Raw genomic sequence first — 25,398 nt, 5'->3', positions numbered from 1 at the left:
GGATGCAGCTGGGGGAGCCTGGGTTCAGAGGGAAACCCTTCCCAGCCTTCCCGAGGGGGGAAGTGAAGCAGTGCTCTCACGCCAAGCCCACAGAGGTGCCTCCAGCTACTAAATTACCCAACGACTTCAACGAACTGCATTGATCTGGCTGGAAAACAAAGCTGCAGCTCTTGGCAGGTGCCCAGTCAGGAGGGTACAGCTGCATTGTTCACCTGCAAGCAGTTACAGCCACGGTCCGAGATGCCCCTTCCCCTGACACGGGCAGTGAGGGGAGAGACCGAAGGGCAAACACAGGTGAGAGGGAAGCACCTCACTCCAGACACCTCTCAGACACAGCAGAGCCTCAGCAAACTACAGGCGTGTCCAGTTTTGCAATCGAGGGCAAGGCTGTTCCTAGAACAAGCCCCATTACTCAGGCTGCTCAACCCCCATCTCCTCGGCCGCACGTGGACTGGATGCAGGATTTCATCAGGACATTAAACTCAGAAGCTGTAAAATCACTGTGCAAAAACCCAATTATACCTATTTTCGTAACAGCCAATTTAAGCTTGTATTTAGGTCCCCTCACATACCCCTACGTTACATAAAGCATTTCTTCCACTTGAAACGTAGCTTTCTAAAGGCCATTTTGCTTAATTTAATGGATGCTTTATGTGGGTCTGCAAATCTCTAGAAACACAACCAAGGGAGACACATGGCAACAAGATACAGTGTGATCCCTTCCCGGGCATGCAGCAAGAACAGGAGAGATGAAAGGCATCTCCAAACCCATGAACCTGCTGTGACTGGAGTGCACTTGTGCTCTGAAGAGCAGCAAAACCCCACGGTCAAGTCAAAAGAGGAATTCCTGAACATCTGCACGCACTGTTAACCCATTCCAGACCGGCCGGCGCTCTGCAGGCTGCGCAGCAGGATGGATCCTTCCCTCATTCCCAGCCACCAGCTGAACTGAGCCCACTCGGGCACGCTTCCCTTGGATTTCAAAGAGCTGCTTTCTGCACTTCAAGAAAATAAATGCACTCATCTCTTTTTCCTTCCTTTTTTTTTTTTTTTTTAAAGCCGCACTAATAAAAAGCTCATAGCGAAATCTATTAAATTGAGTCTGTCCATTATGTTTATTGTTCCTTACAATTCAGGCCTGGATGCCAACTCAGTGGAGGTTGAAAAGTGTATTTATCAAGAAAACCCATGAGAATGAAGAGGATTAAAAGCTGTCAGCAGGCTAGAACGTGTTTGTAACCCTGCAGTTTGTTCTGCACCTCACACAGGACCCCCATCAGAGACCTCTGCCTCTCTCCTTGTTTTTGAGCCCACCTCTGGCTCATCAGCTGACAGGACAGCCAGCACCTGCATTCCCAGAAAAAGCTGAGGAAAGTGCAGTGTGTATATGAATAAGTCACACTAGAGAAACATAAACGCTGATTGCATTACACACCAGTGATCAGTATCATTAAATGTTACACACCTTGAGTGTGCCTGAGCAGTTGGAAACACTGAATTCAAAGACACATCTTCCCATTCAGACAAAGTCCCAGTACAGTAATGTAACTGTAACAACAAAAATGAGATTCCTGCTTATTATGTGGAAAATAATTGCAATTTAAGATAAATTTTCCCTGAATTGTGTGAAGCAAGTGCCCATCAATCATGCTGTTTCTTCAGTGTCCTAAAGAGAGCACCTAGCAGGACAAGGTACTTTCTGAGCTCAGTGATGAACAGACTAATCTGTATATGCTACTCTGAGGTACTGAAGCCAAGGAGACCACCCTTGGTAAAGCGGAATAATGGTGGAAATAATGATAACAACACAGAAAGAGCAGGACTTGCCCCTCCAGGAAAGACATCTGCCCTCAGCGAGCCCTTGCAGCCAAGAACAGCCACTGAGTCTCGAGATCTCATTGCACAAATACCTGTGAAGAGCACAAGGGAACGCAGCCTGGTTTCAGGCCTGGAACAGGCACCAAGGACGAGCCCAACCAGGGTCATTTCAGCTGCTGAGCTTTGGGTTTCACCCCGTGAGGAACAGGCACCAAGGACGAGCCCAACCAGGGTCATTTCAGCTGCTGAGCTTTGGGTTTCACCCCGTGAGGAACAGGCACCAAGGACGAGCCCAACCAGGGTCATTTCAGCTGCTGAGCTTTGGGTTTCACCCCGTGAGGAACAGGCACCAAGGATGAGCCCAACCAGGGTCATTTCAGCTGCTGAGCTTTGGGTTTCACCCCGTGAGGAACAGGCACCAAGGACGAGCCCAACCAGGGTCATTTCAGCTGCTGAGCTGTGGGTTTCACCCCGTGAGGAACAGGCACCAAGGACGAGCCCAACCAGGGTCATTTCAGCTGCTGAGCTTTGGGTTTCACCCCGTGAGGAGAGTGCCAGGTCCAAGGGTGAGCCCCATGTACCCTCAGCGCCGTGGGAAACGCTCTGCTTTGGGGGGATCTTTTGTTTTCGTAAGAAATAACGACATTAATCATAACATTAAACAGAAACCACTAAGGGGGAGAATTTCCAGGCTTGCTCAGCACAGAGCCCAGCCAGCAGCAAATTCCCTGGGACTCGTCCTCGGCCGCCAAAGCCACAGATGGAAGAGTGGAAGAGGCGACGAGCAGGCTCAGGACTGTTGTAGGACTCAGCTCAGAAATGTGAGTCTGAACACTCAGTGGTTAGATGTCTCTTGGGAATTCATCCAAATGGCACTGCTATTCTCCCACTTGCCCTGCAGGTAAATCTCGCATGTGGCTTACACAATCTGTTGACTTAAGTAAAGCAAGGGCAGGAGAAGAAAGCTGCTCAGACATCAGGAGAGGCTCATCAGTCCTTTGGGCAAAAGTCTGGGTCACTTCCCCCTCCACAGAGAACTCAGGGTGTCAGCCAGGCCTTGTCTCCCTTCATGGGAGCACGTGCAGGGAGGGTGCAGCAGAACACAGTGCTCAAAACATCAGTGAAAGGACAACAACAATGTATTGCCAAATTCTCCCATATTTTTGGCCAGTGCTGATGCTTAAATTCAGTTTACAGAAATTGAAGTCCGTGAGCTCTGTGCTCTAGTCAAGTCCTCTGAAACCAAACTGAGCAGTGACTGTACAGGCTGCCCAGGGCTCAGGGAGACAAGGCCATGGCCACTTCCAAATCTCATCATGAGTAACACTCATCCATCCTGCTGACATGGGATGGTCCTAACACACTGACACCACTCCACGCTCTGCAAGGGCAGGATCTGGCTGGATGCACCTATCTCAGGTGCAAAGGCAGCTGCAGTGTGCAAGGCTGACGAGCAGGCAGACTCTGGCACTCAGGAGTCCAGAGGGAGCCCACCAGAGACCCTCAACCAGAGGCTTCTGCAGTGCTCCTTGCCCTCCTGCTTCCTACTGCTGATCTCAAACTCTCTTCCTCACAACCATCTCCAGCCCTGGGCCCAGCTCCTCCACCCCTGAGCAGGGCAGGAGCCTAAAAGCAAAAGCCTAAAACCTGACCAGAGCAATTCTGACACAGATGAAGCCAGGGATGTTTTGTTGTCAGAATTAGAAGGGGATAATTAATTTATCATAATTAGTGAAAAGGGACAGAAGTAGAGAAAGGCCAACTTGTAAGATGCTGGTCATCTTCCCTCAAGATTTTAAACCACCACAGATGCATTTGGAAGGAAAACTGACCACTTGACCAGCACTGTGAGATGTTGCACAGCTGTTTTGCCTGGTGTGCCAATGATAAACCCTACCCTGACCATCAACACAAGTTAAGTATAAGGCCAAATTCTGTGTAAAGCTTATGATGACCATGGTCTGCAACAGCAGAGACGGAGTTTGCCACGACAAATATTCCCAGTGCAAGTTCCTGATCCCTGTCTGAATCTCAGTGAAGGCAGAAGGGCTGTGAGGATGGTGAGCTCCTCAGGAGGCAGGCTAGACACTCAATCCATCTCTCCTATCAGACCAGCGTTAACATTTAAACAGGACCTGCTGTTGTGATCTTCAGCAAGGAGCAGATGTGGTTTTGAGTAATGGTGAGCATTACTTAACCAGTTATAGTCACTAATGTAATTGACACCTATTCCATCATCCTTAATACACCCACTTCTTTCTCCGATACCATAAATAGATTAGAAAAGTTTCTGCAGATGGCCATGACCCCATTTGTTTGTGCACTTAGCCATGTATGAATCACTCTTGGCTTGTAGCAGCACTCTGGAATTACTGAAAGATAACTAGTCGGCACAGACACCAATAAATGAATCATGCTTTCCACAAGACCAAACCTTTGGGCTTTTACAGACTCCAATTACAAAGTAAGAAGAAAAGAACAAAGAAATTACTCAGTCTATTTGCACAAAGTCATGCAGAGTTGATTCACAGTTTTACAGAATTATTACTGACAATCATTTGTAGGGGGTTAGCGTAACAAACCAGCTACTTTACATATTGGACAGAATGAAGAGATGGAAAAAAATCCCCAAGCCATGTCTTGTACATATTCTTTGAAAAGTAGCCTTGATTTTTGTGCCAGTAACTTTTTTCATCCTTGGTACGCTCCAGGCCTGGGGGTTAATCAGTTTTCATTTGCCAAGGCTAAATTCTGCTTTGCTGGGTTGCTTGGGCCAAGTTTGCAAATGTGGGAAATCCTGTTGCACCTGCTGAAGAGCACAAACCATCACAGACACAATCCCTCAGCTCTGCAGGCTTCAGCAGGGTCTCAGGAATGGTTCAGAGAACTGCCATGTGCAAAAGCTTTCTAACTGCATGCTTTTGAATGTATACTGCAAGTGCAAAATTACCCAGTCTGAGGCATTTTATTAAAGAGATGTGCGAGACTGAATATACCAAGCACAAATGTGTGAACCACTTGAAAGCACTGTGGACATCCACCAACACTGACAACTTGTGAGGCAAGTTTCCAAAGATGTGCAAGGTGTCTTTACGTAACACCACAGTCTGGGACACGCTAACACACACCACACACAGTGAAAAACACACCCTCTTCTAAGTGGAGCATTAGCCTACTCCTGCACCAGTGAGAAATGGCAAGTCTGACTACCTGGAGAAAAAGGGGACGCTGATGGATTACAGCCTCTAGCAGTGCTGCCTCTCTGTACACCTTGAAAAAGCAGCATTTAGTTAAAAAAAACCTAAAAGTGAAGGTGGAGTAAATGCCAACCTGAGCCTGAACACAGACAGTGCCCTGGTTGTACCATCTCTGAGTGGGATGGTGACTGACATGTCTCAGGGCTACATGCTTCAAATCAGCACCCTGTTCCAGAGAGATCCAAAAACAGGGATAACGCCCCACTGAGCACAGTCACTGACAGTCTGGGAGGGATGCAAGGCAAATGTACACACAGCTCTATTTATCTAAGGCCTACCAGTACCTTTTGCATGTACTGAAGACCCAACTTCCTGGGTGAATTTACCTTGCAAATGAAATGTGTGCCCTGTTTTACACACCTGCTCCACAAGCAGAGAGCTGCCAGCCTGGTACAGCTCATCAGAGCCAGAAGAGGCCAAAACCAGCACCAGGAGAGCTGCCACACAGCTCTAAACCAATTTGGGAAAACCTGATTATTTGTCATCATGCTTGAGGCTGCTGATTTCCAATGAGAGAGATGTATAAACCTCTCCCCAAACTGATTCAAGATGCTATGGAAAAATTTAAATTAAAACCTTAATAAACATTCTCAATTCTTACTCTTCTCCATAACACATAAATTAATGCAAAAAGCTCTCTTGTATAAGAACATGTAGGCACCAACAACCTTCTCCCTCCAACAAGAGTTTATCTGAGGAGGTGCTGTAGATAGAAGGGAAGGAAAAAGTTCCCAGTGGGGTTGTCTTTAGAAAGCTCAAGTCATTAGAGCCAAGCTTTCTGGTGCAATGCAAAACTAAAAGAATGCATGTGCTAAACAGTAGTGTGTCCTTCAGAAGGGGAAAAAATAGCTAAATCAGGATCCTGCAGTACTAGGTGGATGCTTGGATAAACACTGTTTAACACACCACAGCAGAAATGCTAATGCAAGTTTAGTTTTCACACCGGAGAGATTTCAAAAGATTTGCAAAGCTTTGATAATATTTAACATCTTTACTAATTTCCTTTTTGGTGCAATCATAAATTTACCACAGTAGCCAAAAGATCTGGGATGAACTACAAGTTCTAGCTGGCTCCAAAGCCAACAAGAATAATGTGTGCTGTTACTATTTTCTCTCAAAACATACCTCTGCAAAACTGACTCAAAATGAGAAAAGAAATTGTGAAACTGTCATTACAAAGAAGCATTTAAAATGCAGATCAAAGTGCTGCCTTAGAAGCTGTATTCCTTGCCAAATCATCAAAGCTCTCTTTACTCTCAATAACTCCCCAGATCCTCTGATTTGAACGATAAATTCTTACAGATGAAATTTATCTGCTTTAAAAAATAAAACAACAATCAAAAAAGTCCAAATCCCACAAGTCCTTTCTCTGCTTACCAACTTCTTCATTAACCAGTTCATTTGGAGCCACTTTCCTGTATTACTAAATTAAGTTTCACGGATGTGTTTATGCATGTGTGTGCACACACAGAGTACCCTGAGACCTCCTCAAGTACTGAAAACTTGTCAGCCCTTGGTGGTGCATGTGTGCAGGGTCTCTCCAGCTCCCAGAGGGATGTGTGTGCAGGGTTTCTCCAGCTCCCAGCCCTGTGTCCATGTTCCAGGTGCTGGCACTCATGGAGCTGCTCCCATGCTCTGTGCCAGGATCGCCCTTGCCCTGCTCCCCTACACTCCACACTCACCCATCGCTCCTGGAGGAGCTCCCAGACCACCACTGCATTCCCTGCAGCAAGGAAGCAGCAATGCAGCAGCCACTGATCAGTCCTGGAGGATGGATGTGAAGGGTCAGATCTCGCTGGTTATGTAGAATTCCTCCCTGTTCCTCCCTGTGCCGGACTCGGCCACGCCGCTCGCAGACGGAGCGGGTCTGGGATGCATTTCCTCACCTGGGACCTGCCCGAGTGACCCACCTCCTGCCACCCAAAACAGTTATAAAATAATCACCCAGCAATTCAGCCACACAGACAGGAAGAACAGTGCATTAAAACATCCGTCGACTGCAATGATTCCTGAGCTTTATGGACGTCTGGGAGCGTGCTCATGGCGTGAACCAAGTTTCCACTCAATTGCAGAGAAGTGGCCCTTGTACCTCTCTCCTCACCAGCTCTCCAGCCCGGCTCTGTCACTTGGATGCAACCCGCCAGGAGCAGACACACTGTGTGTCAGAGAACAGGAGGGATAAGTCAAACCACACACCAGTACAGGATCTGCCTCCAGGAAGCAAACTGGTTGGCAGTTTTCACACGAGACACCACTGCAAATAAATTACCTTTTTTTTCACTAATTAGGCTTAGCAAATTCTGACAGCTGCTGCTACCTGAATGAAGTAACATCGACAGACATGACTGTACACTGAGTTACTCAGGAAAGGAGCGGGATTGTAATTACCCTTTATTAGTGACACCATGTAGTTTGGTACTTCCTTTGGAAAGGTCTTCTCATGTCTCTCCACTTATAATTTATGTTTACAAATTCGTTCTAAAAATGGATTTATCAAACTACCAACTTCAGCCTGGGAAATATAAAATAATTAGTTTTTTTGATGAGCAACAGCAAATAAAAGTAAGAACATGTGTTTGTGGGTGTTCTTCTCTCCATTCACAAAGGAGCAACTAATTCAATATCCCAAAAATTTAGAGGTAATCCCAGACCCTACATTGGGAATTCCTGGCTTTAAGGAAAAGAATATGGTTGCTGCTCCCCACACATCCTTCAGTTCTGATGTTCTCACAACCAGGATCTGAAAACACACTATGGAGGCAAACATTCAGGGGGTGGAGGATGCCTCCATGCCAGAAGGTAACAGGACTTACTGCAGCAAACACCCTGACACTGACTGAAAAGGAAGAATGAACCATGTCTTGCCTCCACTTGGCATTATAAATGATCACCTCTGATTATACAGGATCATTCCATGTGCTGGTCCCGCTGGGCAGCACAGCACAATCCAGGTGTTCACCCATAGGAAAAAACAAAGTTTGACTATTTTCCCTGCATTTCCCTCTCTGTGTCTTTTCATTCTCCCTTTCGACATCGATTATAAAACACTAAGATCCAAATCACTACCTGAGGGCACAAATAAATTGAAATTTTAATAAAGACCTCCAAGTTTAGGGAATCAGGCCTTTCCTAGGGTAAGAAAGGTGGGACGCACAGAGCTGGCACTGCAGAGTGTCTGGGTCCCCTGGGATGGCCAAGGGCACACACAGACAGCTCCTGGGCCACCATAAGTAAATCCACCCACGCTCTGCTCTGCTCCTCCAGGATCACACCTTGGGATGCTGATCTCAGCAAAAAGCAGAGCTCGCCACAGACACGTAACCAGAGCCAGACAGAGGGAACTCCCCGCTTTGGCTGAGGTCAAACTGAGATGCCACAAAGTGAACATCCTCTGGGCAAGCACTTTCGGGCTTGCTGAAACACTGGGAGCAGCTCTGGCTTCCCTCCACGAGGAAAACTTTGCGGGGGAATAAAGAAGCACATGGTTCACATCCACTCTTGCCCTGGAATAAGCCATAACTGCCGATGACGGAGTGTCAGGAAAGAAATGCATTTGTCAGAAAAGCAGCGTGAAAGTGGAAAGAAGATGTGATCCCTGGATGAGCCATGTTGGTTTGTCATTAAACCGAAGAATGTGAAAACCTACAAGTCTCGGCTTGGACAGGAACCTGCTCTCAGCCCAGCCGGACACGGCGCTGCAGCTGGGAGCTGGCCTCGATGCTGGGAGATGCAAGGACGCCTCCCAAAAATCCCAAACGCCTCGGAGAACACTCTGCACGATCACACTGCCTGCAAAGCCTGCGCCGAGAGCTGCCCCGGCGGCTCCCGCAGGGATGCCCGGGGGATGCCCGGGGGATGCCCGGGGCGGGCAGGTGCCGCTGCCGGGCGGGGAGGCAGGCACGGCGCCTGGCCAAATAATGAGTTATTTACAGCCTGTTCCACGCCGGTCACCCCTGACCTCCTTCGCCCAGCCGGGGCGATTAGAGCCCACTGCTGCAGACGTCTGGCTGCCCAGCACCGCCCGGCGTATTGGCACCGCAGCCCGGCGGCGGGCGAGACTCGTGCCCCCGCCCCCGAAAACCCTTTTATAATCCTAATCTGGGAGAAACAGAAACCAGCTGCTCCCTCCACCGCAGCGCCGCAGCCGCCATACGGAGGAAAGCCTGCGAGGAAAAGGGGTTTGGGCATCGCTTGGACAGCTAACCTATTTAGAGGGTTGTAAATCAGAGTTTTGTGTTCCCCCCCCGCCCCGTGCCACTCTCCTGAAGCGTTCCTGCCTGAAAATTTTGGGTAAAAAATTAAAGGAGCATCTGGTGGTAGCTGCTCTGAGGTTCCCTCAAAGTCGTATCAGAAAGCTAGACAAAATCAAGCGGCTGGAAGAGGAAAAATGCTGTAGAATGAATTTATCTCAGGGAGGCTCAGCTCTGCCCCTTCCACCGGAGCCAGGTGCAGGAAGCGATCAGGTAACAGCCCCCGTAGTGCCACCAGAGCTCTCGTGTGGCACAGGGGTGAGCCAGTGCTGCCCGCCATCAGCAGGAAATAAATAATAACATCGGTGATAAGAAACCTACCCCACCATGAAATAAGGAAGGGCAGCAGCAAGGGAGGCTCCAAGGCTCCCAGCTCGTGTGAACTCAGCACCTGAGTGTCGGGACCCCGGAGTGACAGAGGGCAGGGACAAGTCAGGGAAGGACCTTGGGAGCATCAGGCACGAGGCTCCCACAACACCCATCCCAATCCAGGCAAGGTTTCCTCCGGTGTCATTCACCATTCCCTGTCTCTCACCCCCCCATCCATAAGCAGCACCTGCCTCTTACCAAGCCTGTCACATGCTGACAAAAATGGGGGAAAAAATTATAAACTATGCTATTTCTAAAAAGTCAAAGAGTGAAATTAAAAGCCTGAGTTGTTCCAACCAAACCTCATGCCAAGAGTTAGACTGGAATAGAAGCTTTTTCTTCAAAAGACATTACACATTTTAATTAACAACTTTTATCACAACCATGAGCCTTGATCAGACACAAAGTCTCGTCCTTGGGATTCTGTGGCACACAGTTTATGTTCAGCAACTGGCCGACACAAAAAAGAACTATATCTTCATTATATATACACTGCTATTGGTATGCACATCTAGCCTGGCCTGTTAAAGTCAGGGAAGAATAATGGTCTATTCAGTACCGGTAGTGTTAATAAAATCAGGCAAATCCAGCTTAGTTTTGTCTGAACACGAATGAGATTAAATCAAGATTAAAAGTGCATACAGTACAAAGGGTATGGTTTATGCTAAATTTCAGAATGAACACATTTTCGTACCAGTATAAAAATGCCTGCAGACTTCTCCGGGATTCAGACGCCTGATTTAAACAAGGATGAAGCTGGAGAAGGAGAAGGCAGACGACACTGGACAAAAGCCATCCAAAATACCGAGGGACAGATGCTCTGCAGCCCCGCTGGAGGTAACGGGGCAGATCCTGTGCTAGCAGAAACAGGCACAGCTCAGCTGGCTCTCCCTGCACGCACCGAGCGCCAGCCTGCCCCGTCGCAGTGCCAGGCATATATGCAAAATCCAGACTCTTTCCCAAGTTTTCCTTTTGGGCCATTTTGCATTAGGCTGTGCATGGTTTGAATCTTAAGGCACTGAACAAGGTGCTAAGCAGGGTACAATCCTGACAACCCTCCTGCTCTCTGGGATGCCTTGAAAACCTTCCCTCTACAGGAAATACTGTTTGCTTAAAACTGCCAAAGAGCCAAACTCATTCCTATCCCCTCAGCAGTAATATTCCTTCTCTCTCACCTCCGTGCACTTCATTTCCAAGAGGGAAAGAGCACACGGAGAAGTGGTGAATATTTAGGTCAGGCACTGCCCTCACTGCTACTCTGCGAGGGTTGAAAAATATTAATGAAAAAACCCAAATCGCCCTTCGGAACAAAAAGCCCCGAGGGGCTGGAGACGGGGAGAACAGGTTCCCAAACACAAACCCCACTCGAGTGTCCGGACCGCGGGTACCCAGGAGAGGGTGATTTTCACGGGGGCAGCGCAGACCCCCGGGGGAGGATGGGGAGCGCCCAAGCATCACCCCCGCAGGATGGGCAGGGCACCGGGGCACCGCGGGGAAAGGGCGAGACGCGGGCGGTGATGGAGCCGCGACGGGGAAGAGCGGAGCTCTCAGCCCCGGTGCCGGCGGGGAGCGGCGATCCCGGGCAGCTCCGGCAGCCCGGCCCGCGCCGTGTCACACCCGCACCGACATCCCAGCGGCAACAGATGAGACAGCGGGGCTCGCACGGAGGGGAGGAAAGCCGCTCCGGGAAAGCGCATCGCAGCCAAGGGTCCCGGCGCCGCCGGGAGCCCCGCGGAACTTCCCCGCCCGCGGCGGGGCCGCCGGGCGCTGCCGCACCCCGGGCACCTCCCGCACCCTCCCCGGGAGCAGCAGGGCTGGTACTTACTGATCTCCATGCTCTGGAACAAAGACCTTTTGCAGTTGCATGTGCAGGACACATTGGGCTGAATAGCTACGGCCGTGCTGTTCAGCCCCATGAAGTTATACATTTAAACACACACACAAAAAAAAAAAAAAAAAAAAAAAGGAAAGAAAAAAAAAAAAAAAAGGAAGGCGACGGCGACACAAAGAACTTCCCGGCCGCCGAGCGCTCCCCGGGCAGCACCACATAAAGCCGGGGCTCCTCCTCGGCGCGGGGGGGCGGAGGGAGGGAAATGCAGCTGCGATCAGAAATTGGAAATAAAAAACCCGGCGCGGCGCGGCGCCCCCGGCAGCGGCTCCGCTCGGCCCCGCGGCTGCTCCGCGCCCCTCCGGCCCGGGAAGCGGCAGCGCTGGGCCCGGCCGCGGCAGCCCCGCACTTTTGTGGGGCGCGGCGCGGTGGGAGCGCGGTGGGAGCGCGGCCCGCCCGCTCCCGCTCCGCTCCCGCCCCCCGCGCTCATTCACGGCCACGGGGACGCGGCCGCGCCGCCGCCGCCGCGGGCGGGACCGTGACGTCAGCGCCAGACGGGGACTGCCCTGCCCTCCCCTTCCCTCCCCTGCCCTCCCCTTCCCTTCCCTTCCCTCCCCTTCCCTCCCCTTCCCTTCCCTTCCCTTCCCTTCCCTTCCCTTCCCTTCCCTCCCCTCCCCTCCCCTCCCCTCCCCTCCCCTCCCCTCCTCTCCCCTCCCCTCCCCTCCCCTTCCCTTCCCTTCCCTTCCCTTCCCTTCCCTTCCCTTCCCTTCCCTTCCCTTCCCTTCCCTCCCCTTCCGTCCCCTTCCCTCCCCTTCCCTCCCCTTCCCTCCCCTTCCCTCCCCTTCCCTTCCCTTCCCTTCCCTTCCCTTCCCTTCCCTTCCCTTCCCTTCCCCTCCCCGCGCTGCCCCAGCGGGTCAGGCTGGAAGGGAACAACCCGGTGTCCCCCCTCCCGGCTCAGGCAGGGTCATCCCCGAGCACAGGGCACAGGATTGTGTCCAGACGCCTTCTGGAATATCTCCAGAGAGGGAGACTCCACACCCTCGCCGGGCAATCTGTTCAGTGTTCCTTCACCAGCACAGAAACAAAGTTTTTCCTCATGTTCTGGTGGAAATTCCTGGCCATCAGTTTTGTAGCCTCTTGTCCTATTGCTCAACAGCACGGAGCAGAGCCTGGTCCATCTTCTTGGCATCCTTCCTTTGGATATGTACACATATTGATGAGGTCCCTTCCCAGTCATCCCGTAAGTCCAAACAGGCCCTGCTCTCCCAGCCTTTCCTTGACAGGGATGCTCCAGTCACTACTGCACCCACCCACCCGCAGTGGATTTTTAAAGTACCACCTGCACTGAGCCCACCCAGGTGGGGCCAGTGGCACCCCCAGCTCCCAGCCTCCAGCAGGACCTGGCAGAGCTTTGCAGATCAGTTCCAAAAGCACCAGGATTTGTGTATCCTGCTGGAAAAGCACCCAAAAGTCAGGCTCACCCCACAACACCCACCCAGCTGTGGGGGCCCTACACAGGCAGTCCCCAGTTCAGCATTTCAGACAGAAAAATATCAAAAATTAGAAAAGAGATGTGGGGGATAAACCTGTAAGGGCCAGTCTGGCCATGGCTGAGCTCAGTGAAAATTCCCATTAGCTCCCATGGTAGTGCCAGTGGTGCTGCTTAGAGCTCAGGAACTATTTCCACTTTTGTTTCAAACCACACACTGTAAAATGGAGTGACCCCATTCACTGCAAGACAGGTAAAAGGAAAAACAAACATCTCTTCCCTAAGGGCTCATTGTGCCAAGGTTTAGATGAGACAGATTTTTTTTTTTTCTGGGAAATAAACCTGTGAAAACAAAGGTTTATAATGAAAATGCTGAAACAAGCTTAACTACAGTGGTGCGAAGTAGCTGCTATAATACTTGGTGAATCCTGTTACTGGGAGATAAAGGCAGCTTCAGTTATCTTCTAAGAAAGCACATTTCCCTGTAACTGTTGATAGCTCTGATTTAGAATTTGGGAGTATCTGAGGCATCCCCAGCCGGGCCTGCATTTCCCAGAGATGCTGTTGGAAGATGCACCGAGGCGAGGACTGGCGACCAACCAGCAGAAATCCTATTCCTACAAAGCTGAAGCAATCACAGAAGATGGATGGTCTCAATATTTGGGGTAGGGACAGTGACACTCATTGGTAAGGTTTAACCTTTATTTCCCTGCCCAGAAAAGGAATTTAGTTCTACATGACTACTACAAACTAATGTTAAATACCCACCCGCACTTTACTCGTGCAGCCCCATCCAGTCCTGTGAAAATGGCTGGAGAGAAGGAACAAGGAATTGCTGGGTTGTTTAATCTTTTACTCTTTGCCACTCGACAGATGGTAACTCCCAACAATTACTAATCCAAAGGAAACACGGAAGAGGATCGTGTGGCTCAGACAGAAACAAGCTTGGAGAAGTTTGTGCTCCCCAGCACTGAAAACACGTGAATTATCCAACAAGTGTCATTCCCAAAGGCAGGGGAAGGTGCTAGGGTGGCAGCAGAGGTGGGAATTGGTGTGCTGGGAGATTAGGGGCAATTGCATGAAAAAAATCTGTGCTAGAGCTGGAGATAAAGCATTTCCAATCCTATTTTATATTTTGTTTCCTGCCTCGGTTTCCTCATCAGTAACACAGGAGGGGTAATCGTGATTCCTTCAGGTTATTTCCGGGGCTCAATTTATTTTGTGGCAGTGAGATTTTTAGAAATGCTTTGTGAAAATGCAAAGGAAGAAACATTACCCCTGTTACAGGGATACTGGGCCCACTAGCCCCAGAAAGGACATCAAGAAAGTTAAAAGCCAGACACTCACAGGGTCAAAATTCTTAAGACAAAATCCAGTTCTGATATGCTTTATCAATCAACCTACTTTTATTATTTATCTGGAAATATATCTTTATATTACATTTAAAACACTTGGTGGTTGAACATTAGCGACGCTCTTCCAAAGGACCTTTCTTGACTGGCCAGAAAAGGTGGCTGGAAGCTTATCTGAGCCTACCAGCTTGCAGCTAACATCCTTTGCACTTAAAACACATAGCACTGCCATAAATAAGCCAAGGTGAGGACTGCACGTGTCCCCGTGTCATGTGAGGTCCCAGCTGGCAGCACCAGCCCTGCCACCGCTGCCGAGCCCTCTGAGCTCTTCAGCCATGTGGATGTGGCCACAGTTCACGTTGGATGCAGAATTCTTGGATTTTAAGACAGTTGGAACACCCTTAAACAGTCTCAAGAGGGTGAATGCAGCTCCAAGTAATGGATTGTTCTTCTGAGGCAGGTCAGTTCCTTGAGTGGAGGGTCATTCTCTGCAATTTCTGCTGCAGCAGGCACAGCTTTGCCTTCCAAAAGGCTTTGCCATCCAAAAGGCATCACCCCTGGGCACAGGGACAGGAGATGGGGTGCCTGAGCAATGGCACTGCCAGCACCCCGTGCCCAGGCTGCCCTGGAGCTGTGGCAGAGGCAGCTCCAGCGGGGGGAGGCTCCTGCCCTCACCCCATGAATCAGCTTGTTCTAGGGGGAGTTTTTACAAGTTCACAAAGCTCTGCTGGATAAAGGCTCCCGATTCAGGTGCAGGCTGCTGCAAGTTCACACATCTTCCCAACCTTCTTTAAAAATAAAGAAAAAATAACTGTTTGCAAGTCAACGCTGGTTTAAAAAATGCTGTTTACCACCATCTCCATTTCATCTGAACGACTCATGTGGCTTTAAGAATAATCAGCATTTTTCCACCATGATCTAAGAACAAATAATTAAAGTCATCCCAGATGGGCTTGTAAAAATTAAAAGTACATCAACTAACTTAAATGCTTCACCCTGTTCTTTGTAGTGACACCATCCAGCCTGCAGCCCAATGCATTTGTCAGAGCTTCTGTCCCAGCAGCGAGTGCTGCTCATCTGTGGGACATTTCCAGAACACACTGTTGTTGATTTTGGCTCCTGTGTTGTCACTGATCAGCTTTTTTCCACTTCTTTTTATGTTTTCCCTGGAGACACCTCAGACGGCTCCGGGATGAGTCTGGAACTGCGAGATCTCCCTTCGCTTCCTGGGTTTGCTGTAAAATTTCAGAGAAAGCCAAGTTTGCTCCCTGGGCCTCGGGCTCTGCAGCCATGGAAAGGGACACACAGGAGCTCCGAGACCATCGGGGATCCTTGGACAAAATGAAGGACGTGGGCACATCAGGCTGCCATGGCTAGTCAGGGATTGTAACGTAATTTCGCTCAAAGCCAGACTAGAAGCCAGGCATTTGCCTGTACAGACACATTTAAATATTTCCTTTTATTCCTCACTGCAACACTCCAGCATCACTGAGATCATTACAGTGCAGCGCTATGGATAAATTCATAAAATGTAATGGAAAAGCAAGATCCATCTGAGAAATAAGTAACCTTAAGAGTCAAACGGTGTTCAAGACAACCCAAGGAAAAACAAAACAAAAAGAACTCCACAACTCCCAAAAGCTTTGTTAACTAAACAGTTGTCCATTAAAGAGTCCAAATATTTCACAGCATTAGTCTTCGGATTAATGTTAAATCGATACGCACTAACGCAATAGGGCAATAGTTACCATGGTGAATAATTCTATATTTATTTTCAAGCAAGTCTTATTTCTAACAATTCCAGACATGGTTTCCACTTTCTGGTGACTAACCTCTCAATTTAAGTTTATTTTTCTAACTGCTTGGTTCCAGAAACTCAGGTTTTCTCCCCAGCAATTAGAACAGGATCTCTGCTGCCACAGAGGACAATGCCACGGGGACATGGATGCTCAGCAGCTTTAGTTAAGGATCCCACTTAGGAGGTTTTATTCCCAACCAGGAGGCATAAAAAGTCAGTATTTGTTTGTAATGAATTTTTTTCACGGAAGGCACCAGAATGGAATGCAAGCCACCCATTCTGTCTTATTTGGGGCCTGATATAACTCTGGCTGGCATCACTGGAAAGACTCCACCCTACCTTTACATTTTATTGAGGCACTGGTGGGAAATACATCACCCTCTGAATTCACAGCTCCCTGCCTGAGCACACTTCATTTCCTCGTGCTAGAGAAACCACGATGGCACATGTAAAATAAAACAGCGCCGAGGGAAGAGTTCTAACTGCATCAACATCAAACAATCCCTGACTTTTCTTAAGGGAACAACGGGTTTTGGAGAGGGGAACGGCGCTCTGGAAAGCAAACAAAGGTGACCCTGAGCTCTGCCCCAGCCAGGTGAAGACTTCAGGCTCATCCGAGGAAGCACCTGAGCGATGAGGGAAGGCAGCTCGGAACCGCTCTCAGCGGAGCTTTGGAGCTGCGAGCAGCTCATGGGTGAACTGCCCTTGTTTGATGCCCATCTACACCCACCCACCCCGCCGCAAAAGCCCCGCACACGCCCGTGTCGGCCGGGACACATCGGCTGCGCCTTGGGCTTCCGTTCCTTGCTCGGGGTGAGCTCGGGCAAAGCCGGGCTCCGCTCTGCCCGCGGGGCTGCAGCAGCTCGGGATCATCCCGGAGCCGCTCCGCGCCCGCACGGGCAAACCCCGGGGAGGACGAGGAGGAAGCGGCTCTGAAGATGCCCTTGCCTGAAGTCGCCATTCAGCGGCAGCACAGGGCGAGCCCCAGCCCTCCTCCCGCCATCACCATCACTGGCGGGGTACCACACGGGTATCCCCAGGAATGCGCCCCTGGCCTCGCATGGAAAACCCAGCGGGACCGGCTCCCAGAACCGAACCCGCCTCGCCCGGCGGGGCGCGGCCCCTTTAAATCGCGGGGCAGCGCCAGATGGCCCCGGTGCCACGGGCAGGCGTTGCCCCGCCCCCGCCGACAAAGGCCGCGCGGGCTCAGCCAATCAGAAGTGACGGCGGCGGCCGCGGGGCGCGAGGCAGCCAATCAGCGCGGGGGGCGTGGCGCGCGGCCGCGCGGGCGGCGGCGCCACGTGGGGCGGGGCCGTGACCGCGCCGTGACCCGGGGCCGTGACAAAGGCGCGGCGCGCGCCTTCCCGCGCCGCCGCCTTAAAGGGACAGCGCGGGCCCCGCGCCGCGGCCGCGGCCGTGCCCGGGCGGGGCGGCCCGACCGCGACCCCCGGCGCCGCGGGCTCCGCGCGCCTTGGGTGTGCCGCGGCACCCGCGGCGCTGCCACCGCTTCCTGCCCCGGTCATGAACCGGCTCAGCCGCCCGTGCGCGCAGCGGGCAGGGACACACGGCATCGCCTCTGCCTCTGTCGGGCGGTGACCGTGCCCTGCCCCGAGCTGGGCACAGCCGGACAGACGGACAGACAGCCGGGGCTCTGCCTGCACCGGCCGGGCGCACAGACAGCCAGGGCTCAGGCCAGGCAGGACGGACAGACACGCAGGGTTTGTCTGCGTCCACCGGGCAGGACAGACGGACAGACACGCAGGGTTTGTCTGTGTCCACCGGGCAGGACAGACGGACAGACAAGGCAGGACACTCCGGCCGAGCCTGCCCGGCCCGTGCGCTTCAACTCCGCTTTCCTTTAGGCTTGACTCATTTCCATCGTCCCGGTGCCGCTCCGTGACAACCCCGGTGTGACAGCCGGGGCTGCCGTGCCCGGCCCGGTGTCCCGGGGCCGGCTCGGTGCTGCCCTGCCCTGCCCGGCCGGTGCTGCCCGGCCCGGCTCGGTCCGGCTCGGTGCTGCCCGGCCCGGCTCGGTGCTGCCCGGCCCGGCTCGGTCCGGCTCGGTGCTGCCCTGCCCGGCCCGGCTCGGCCCGGCTCGGTGCTGCCCGGCCCGGCTCGGTCCGGCTCGGTGCTGCCCTGCCCTGCCCGGCCGGTGTCCCGGAGCCGAGCTGGCCACCGGGCCCGGTCCCTGGGCAGGGTGGCAGCTCCGAGCCCCGCTGCTCGCACCGGGCACGGCTGACACCGTCGGGAGGCTTCGGCACCAGCGAGACAGAAAAGCAAACAACCGGCGGGGCTAGGAAAGAGGGAGGATCCTGGAACACAAATGCTCCCATAAATGTCTTTTCCATAAGTCTATTTACTCAGCTGCTGAAATGATTTCAACTGAGTGATTAGTCTTACACGCTAAAACCCAGCCATCCATTCTCTTCTTCGATGGTCCAAAATACTACATCTGCTACTTTATCTGCAGTCTATTTCCCCCCCCTTTTGTTCCAGAGAGAGCCTTTCTGCAGTATTGGATCCCCAGATGCTCTGTATCATCACAGTTTGGGCTCAGAGGTGAATCACAGATATTAAAAGTGGTTGTTTCAGTCCCACTCGGCTGCAGAGAGCTGAACCCTCCCTTACAAAGAGACAAAATGGATAATTTGAGAGCCTGCTTTTCAAAGAGAACGAAGAGGAAGTGTTTTAATTTCAGATGAGAACACCCTTAAAATGTACATTTGACCTCCTGTACTGCCTTGGAGTGTTGTAGCCCCAAACCCAACGTGCTGTTTCTGGGATGAGGCTCTCTGAGGGCTCCTCTGGTTCCTAAAATACAAACCAGGAAAAATAGAGGCCTTGAAGACTTTGTGTGAGGGCAGATCATCATCAGCCGCAGTGGTTCCTTGAGCTTGAAACTGTCTGTACATTGTATATTGTACATCCAGGTGATGTCCAATAAAACAACACAGGATGTATATAAAACATCACCCTCTGTCCATTACCAATAATCTCCAGTTTTACTGGAACATCTAAAAAAGCCAATTTTTTTGCCCTTCTTTCCCAGATCACATGGAGTCTTGTCTGAGCCTGGTACTGCTTGGCACAAAGAGAACTTACAGGCACATCTAATTAAATCGTATGAATCAGGGATATTGAATTGTTGAAGACTTATTTTTCTTCTTGTTGTTATTGGAGTTTTTGGATTTTTAATGATTCTGATAATCTACGAAATTATAAATTCTAAGGTTTAAGAGAAAACACAAAAAAGACACCATTTTGGGCCTCCAGGGAGCATGTGTAAATCTGATTTTCCAAATGAAAAGAGTTATAACATCAGTTAAAACCTAAAGGCTTCACTTTCTCAAATCTTTTATGCTAGATTTTATACAGCTAATACATCGCCAATGTTTCCAAGGAAACCAATATGCCCTGTTCTCTCTGAAACAAATCTCACTATTAAAACAATTAAAAACTTAATCTGCGTTCTCCTCCCTCCCTCTCCCTCTCTGCTTTTAGTATTATCGCATGCATTTTAATTAAAAACATGAGTGCAATAAATTTTTTACACATACGTAGGCTACAGCGTAAATTACCTAAAGGAACCTTGGCTCCAGAGCGTAATAATCGGGAACGAAATATATCACAACAATTGAGCAAAGCCCAATTAACAGGAGCCCTGACGAATCAATTACAGCCCCTGCTCATCTCTGAAGTTAAAAACTCAGCCTGGCTGTGGGGAGACAGCTTCAGGTGTTGGAAGTGGAGTGCACAAAGCCTGGATCTCAGCTGGTGGCACAGTCCTGGCTGGAGGAAGCTCTGGCCAGCCTGGGAGGAAAGGCAGCTCCCACAGGGCACCACACCGGGCTGTTGGGAAGGAATGATCCCGAATTTTCGGGCTCAGAGGGGACTCCTGTAAAAGATGTGTAAATGTGGAGCTTAGGGACAGGGTTTAGTGGTGGCCTTGGTGGCACTGGGGGAATTATTGGATTTGATGACCTTAGAGGGCTTTTCCAACCTAAAGCATTCTGTGATTCTATGAAATGAAGCCAGTGAGAGCCCCAGCACCTCCACCTGCACCCACTCACTGCAATGTGAGAGTGCCTGCAGAAAGAGAGGGCTTGGAAATCCATCAGTGATAGCGAGCATTGACAATCTGACAGGGCTTCAGAGCAGCTGTCAGAGCACCTCCCTCCCAGGCTGAGCGGCTTGGCATGGATGGGTCAGTTGGTCCCGTTCTTTTGAGGAAGTTCTGTGTTCTGCCAGGTTTCTTTGTCTGAGATTTGGGGCGTGCAGGTCTGAGGTCAGTGCTGGAGGCTCCTTCCTTCAGCAGGAGCACAGCCCAGGGACGGCAGCCCTTGGACAGGCTCTGCTGCACTGCCTGAAGCCTCTCCTGGTTTGTTTGTGTTGACTTTGAGAGCACCATTGCTGTCCCCAGGAGCTGGAGGACAACCAGGAGCTCCCAGTGCCAGCGCTGAGGAGCTGAAATCCTGGCTGCAAGCACAGAGCTTGGGCTCCACGCTGCCAATGCTTTGCTGGTCTGATCTGAAGAGCCACGAGGATCCAGCGGGGCTTTGGGGTCTGTCTGCTGAGGAGAAGGAGCTGCAGGTCAAGAGGCTCCTGGAAATAGGAAAGGGCTCCAAGCAGAAGTGAATGGCAGCAAACACAGCCCCGCTCTTTGTTTCCCCATCATTGTGCTCCCAGCTTGGCCCCTCTGCTCCCCTCGCGTGCGCCACTTCCACTCCCGGGAGGAAGGGAGCAGTCGGCACAGGGATGTTTCATGTGGATCCAAGAGCTGAATCTGGCCCTGCCTTGTGTGCTGCCCCAGCTCCCCGGGGAGCAGAAGGGAAATGCAGCCAGAGCTGCTTCCTCCACCATTGTCTGAGCGCTGGGACATCCTTCTGCCCGAGCGGCCGGGGCGGGCAGTGGGGATGGGGCGTCTGAGAAGCTTCCAGGCTGCCTCACGCCTCCGCACAGGGCTGGACTGGGAAACTGGAGTGGGGCCCAGGCTCTGTCCTCCCTCCCTGGGATTCCCTCAGGCATTGGGTTGCCCAGAAGATTTAGGGAAATGAATCCTGCTCGCTCCTTCACACACATCTTTTAGGGTACTGCATGTTGCTGTGTGCTCTTTGCAAATGCAGTTTCCTGTGAAAAAAAATCCCAGCCTTGCTAACATCCCACATGTAATGTGATACATTCCCATTCATACACACTTCCCACCACTCCGACATGCTGCACTGTACAACCAGAGAGACAGAGAGTGTACGGCACGTCTGCACTCAGAAATACCAAATTCTTCTGGCGTGCAGGGGGTGACTTGGGGTTATTTGGGTGTGTTCCCCCCCTCTCCCCCCACCCCATCCTTTTCCAGAAGAGTTTGGAAAATTACTTTCCACCATCTGCCCTGCCAGAGCTAGGAAATATTTGGAATACGTTCCATTCTCCTAATGAACACGCAGCAGCAGGGGTGCTGCAAATGAGAGAGACAAAATCTTTCTAATGAACAACAAATGAACTAGAAATCACATCTACATAGCTTCAGCTTTTGTTGCCTATAGCTTTAGGGTGATTCATGGAGACAAAAATCAATGAATGTGCTGTAGACCCAGGTCTAGCACGGCGTGCAGAAGTCTTGTCGTGACCCAAGCCATATTTGTTTTGGATACAAATACAGACTCTCACTAGCTTCCTTTTTCCTTTAATTGACAAAAAAGTAGGGGAAGAATTTAAGTATGGTTCCTACAACTCTTGTTAACGCTCTTCCGAATGTGTTGAATTTATAGGACACCATCAAATGCATATTAGTATTCATGACACAAATCACATTGCTTCCAACTGGTGTATAGAGCTGTATCATGCTCTTTTGTTAAAAAAATAAAATGCTCCAACTGAAGAAATTAGTGGTTCTTTTTCAGAGGAAAAAGGGCCAAAAAGCTCTGTTTGATCCACATTCTTCAGAGGCTGGGGGTGGTTGTTGCTGAGCACAGACAGGGTGAATTTCCAGATCCACCACAGCAGAAATTAAGGGCTTTTCTCAAGGATGTGCCATTATGAATATGCAATTAGCTGCTCTTCCTTTAAGAGTTTTGCCTGCTGCCAACCAGCCAGACATAAGCAAGCTTCCACCCAAGGCTTTTGGTGTCAGAAACTTGGATTTATCAAGTGGAAGCCTCAGTTCAAGGCTCAGAAGCTGCACAAGGGACAGTGTGACCCATCCCAGCTGTCCTTAGCACAGGAGAAGTGTGAGGAAAAAGGCATTCCTAGAGCTGCAACCGATCCCATCCTCAATAGCAAAACCTCTGATCAGATACTGGGACTTTCCTTCAAGCCTCCTCAGAGGCGGATTTATTTTCCTACACCAGACCACAAGCTCTAGCCCAGAATACTCTCGGAGTGACAAGTGCCAGCAGAGAACTCAGCTCCAAAGCTGAGGCATCTCTCAGCTCCTCCCTTAAAGGAAAAGCCATGGGAGCCCAGGGAATGCTTCCAGCCTGCACTGAAAACCATCCCACTGGCCCTGGCAGGGCATGAGCAGCATTGCCAAGCCAGCAGATGTGAGTGCTGGAGCAGCTTTTGAAAGTCTGGGCGGAGAGCAACCCCATCCCAGGGGATAAATTGGTGGCCAGGTAGGTGCTGCTGCACAGGGACAGCAATAGCTGCTCCTCTCTGCAATCTCTGCATCCTCCCTGGGGTGCAGGAAGATTGGCATAGAAGGCATTGCACTGGCTTTCCTCTCTGCACCTGATCTTCTCACCTGGTTGTGTGCTGAGGTGCTGATTTTTCGGTGTGTGCCCTCATTTTCTAAGAGCCTGACTCTGCAATTCCTTCAAGCATTTAACCCGCAAGAAAGTCAGCATTTTCCCCAACAAGACCTTACATGAGCAGGCATCCTTATTTAATACCAACTTCCACACACCCCTTCACCTTCCTTGTCTCCCATTCCTTGCAGTTTCACCCTCTGAAAGAGCACTTGGATTCAGCACCTCAGACTCATTAAATAGCCACTTACTTTTTCCCCTTGTGCCTGGTCTCTCACATTAAAGCATGTATTAAAAGGAAAAAAAAAAAAATAGGAAAAAGAGAGAAACAGAACGTTCCTACAAAAAAGCAATTTCTTGGCTGGCCATTTTTTTTTTTTTTTTAACTCCCCTCAATATGGCAGGAGATATTTATGTCTGAACAAATCCTTCTCCCTCCCAATCAATCCAGCTTCCCTTGCTTCTGCAGTGCAGTCACACTGTTTCTATCAGTCTGCTACTGTGAAAATTAATGTGACAACACAAAACGCAGCATAATGACTAAAGGTGTGTGAAATAGTCCTGGAGAAATACAAAGTGACTTCAAATGCAAGGTATTTCCTCCTTCCCCTTTCTCCCATCCTACAAGCTGCTGCAGTTCTGAAAATGGGACAGTTTTCAAAGAGACTATATTTGCAGAGCAAAGATGGATGCTATTTTTATTGCAAATTAGCAGATTTTTTAGCAGATCCAACCTCATTTGCAAGTGAAAGTGACTCTACTTACCATGCAGATATAGGTCTTATGTTGGAAACTCATGGAAATTCATGTTTTGAACATACTTAGAGAAGAAAAAAATAGCCCCTGCCTTTATTTCTGGCTGTGACTTGCTCCAGTGAAGCAACACCAGTGGGGCAGCACGTCTTGGCTGAGTTACTACATTCTGTGAGCAAGTGGGAATGAACCTGAAACAGTTTTTGACTGTGCTCTGTGAACTTCTGGGGGCTGGGGACTTCAAGGAGTCCACAGAGAAATGAGAAAAGGTATTCAGCTGTTAGAGAGAGAAATTTTCTATCCAGGGATCCACAATTCCCTTGGAAAGTTTTATATATATGCCCAGCTGGGGTTGTCCATGGTCTGCACTGATGTGAAAAACTAAAATAACAATGTAGTAAACAGTAACTGGAAAAAACAATCAGTTAACAGGTAGTTCTGCAAAAAAAAGCCCTTTCAGAATGCCAAAACTTTTCATTAAATTGGAAAAAAAAATCTGGTGAGTCATTTAAGTCAAGGAAAACTGTTGAAAAAAAATAGGGAAATAAAGTGCTGCATTTAAGTGCACTGAATCCAAAGATTTTTCAGTGGGTTTTGATTCTAAATGGTATTTTTCAATTAGAAGTCAACCTACAACTTGAGGAAGGTAAGCAAAAGGTTAAACAACTCCCAAATAAGCCAGGAGAAACAGTCATTACATCCCAAATGATGCCAGTTGTGTCAGGTCCAAATCCACATTACAAAAATTACCAAGAAAAAGAACTGGGGGAGTGAGAGAAAAAACTGTGCACACCTTTAAAACCCTCATACAACATCGGGGCTGGATTCCTAGAAGTGCCAGTTTGAATTTGGTTACAGCCCCACCATGAAAATGAATTAAGATGAAATAAAAAGTTATAAAAATCTTCATTTTAATATGGGCACTGCAAGAAGAAAGTGAAAAATAGAACAGCAGGCAGGAAAAGCTGAGAGCTCCTATTTCAAGAAGTGATCTGAAGAGAGCAATTCCTACCTGCCAGATTTGCACATGCATTCCTTCAAGGCTGAGCTGTGCAGCAGGTGTGGAGCTGTTTGTTCCTCTCCTGGCAGCAGCACGGGGGCAAGCAGCAGTGCAGGTATTCAGGGATGGAACAAATCCTTCTGGCAGATGCCAGCTTTGCAGTGCTCTGCTGTACATGGAAAAGCAGAAGGTGAGTGTCAGCCCTGCTGCTGTGTTGCAGCCTGACGGGCTCAGCTCTTTCTCCTCACGTCCCTGGGTGTTTTTTGGGGGATGCAGCTCCTTTTTCCATCGTGCCCCATTAGATCGGACACACCACATTCCTGAGCGCTGCTACTGTGGACTTCAGTGAGGTTATTTTCACCACAAGTGAGTTCAAAGTCAGAGGTAAAACATGTTAAAACCACCCAAATTCATCTTTAAAAAGACACAAATATTTAAAGCTTGAAGTTACGAAAAGGAAACAAAGAAAAAAAAGTCCCAGGGGCAGCATCCCAGAGCTCCTCTGTGAATACACATTTCACATCAGGTATTTTAATGCTCCTTATACCTGTCCCAGACACCAACTCATTCCCCTTGGACTGAGGGCACCCTTGGACTGGAATCATGCTGGTTGCACTCCTACCAACACTGGCTGTGCTGCTACAACAGAAATTACATTTTGAAAACTGAAAAACACATTTCACAGTTCTTACAGTCCTTATTTTCCTTAAGATAGGTACAGGGGATATATTTCCTTAATGCTGA

The 25,398-nt window shown here is 50.0% G+C and overlaps 1 protein-coding gene and 1 long non-coding RNA gene across 5 annotated transcripts in view; both read right to left on the bottom strand.

Moving 5' to 3' along the window:
- PMEPA1 (prostate transmembrane protein, androgen induced 1) overlaps positions 1 to 11,984 on the bottom strand; it is a 44,108-nt gene extending 32,124 nt beyond the window's left edge. Inside the window, exon 1 of one of the 4 annotated variants that reach the window (XM_085558289.1) lies at positions 11,520 to 11,984. In XM_085558289.1, coding sequence (XP_085414415.1) covers positions 11,520 to 11,622 — 103 coding nt within the window. In that variant the 5' untranslated portion in view covers positions 11,623 to 11,984. The remainder of the gene's footprint in view (positions 1 to 11,519) is intronic. The other 3 variants (XM_021553607.3, XM_031506558.3, XM_021553608.4) reach the window with 3 other exon arrangements.
- A 1,318-nt stretch (positions 11,985 to 13,302) lies between these two features.
- Positions 13,303 to 25,398, bottom strand: part of LOC146765741 (uncharacterized) — a 49,097-nt gene continuing 37,001 nt past the window's right edge. Inside the window, exons 2-3 of the long non-coding RNA XR_014949700.1 lie at positions 24,667 to 24,823; positions 13,303 to 15,598 (exon numbers count right to left, since the gene is read on the bottom strand). This is a non-coding gene — a long non-coding RNA (uncharacterized LOC146765741). The remainder of the gene's footprint in view (positions 15,599 to 24,666; positions 24,824 to 25,398) is intronic.

This window comes from Lonchura striata, chromosome 20 (assembly GCF_050655825.1).
Source record: "Lonchura striata isolate lonStrDom1 chromosome 20, ASM5065582v1, whole genome shotgun sequence".
Lineage (NCBI taxonomy): Eukaryota > Metazoa > Chordata > Aves > Passeriformes > Estrildidae > Lonchura > Lonchura striata.
The sequence above is the reverse complement of the archived record's forward strand: the minus strand, read 5'-3'. Positions and strand labels throughout refer to the sequence as shown.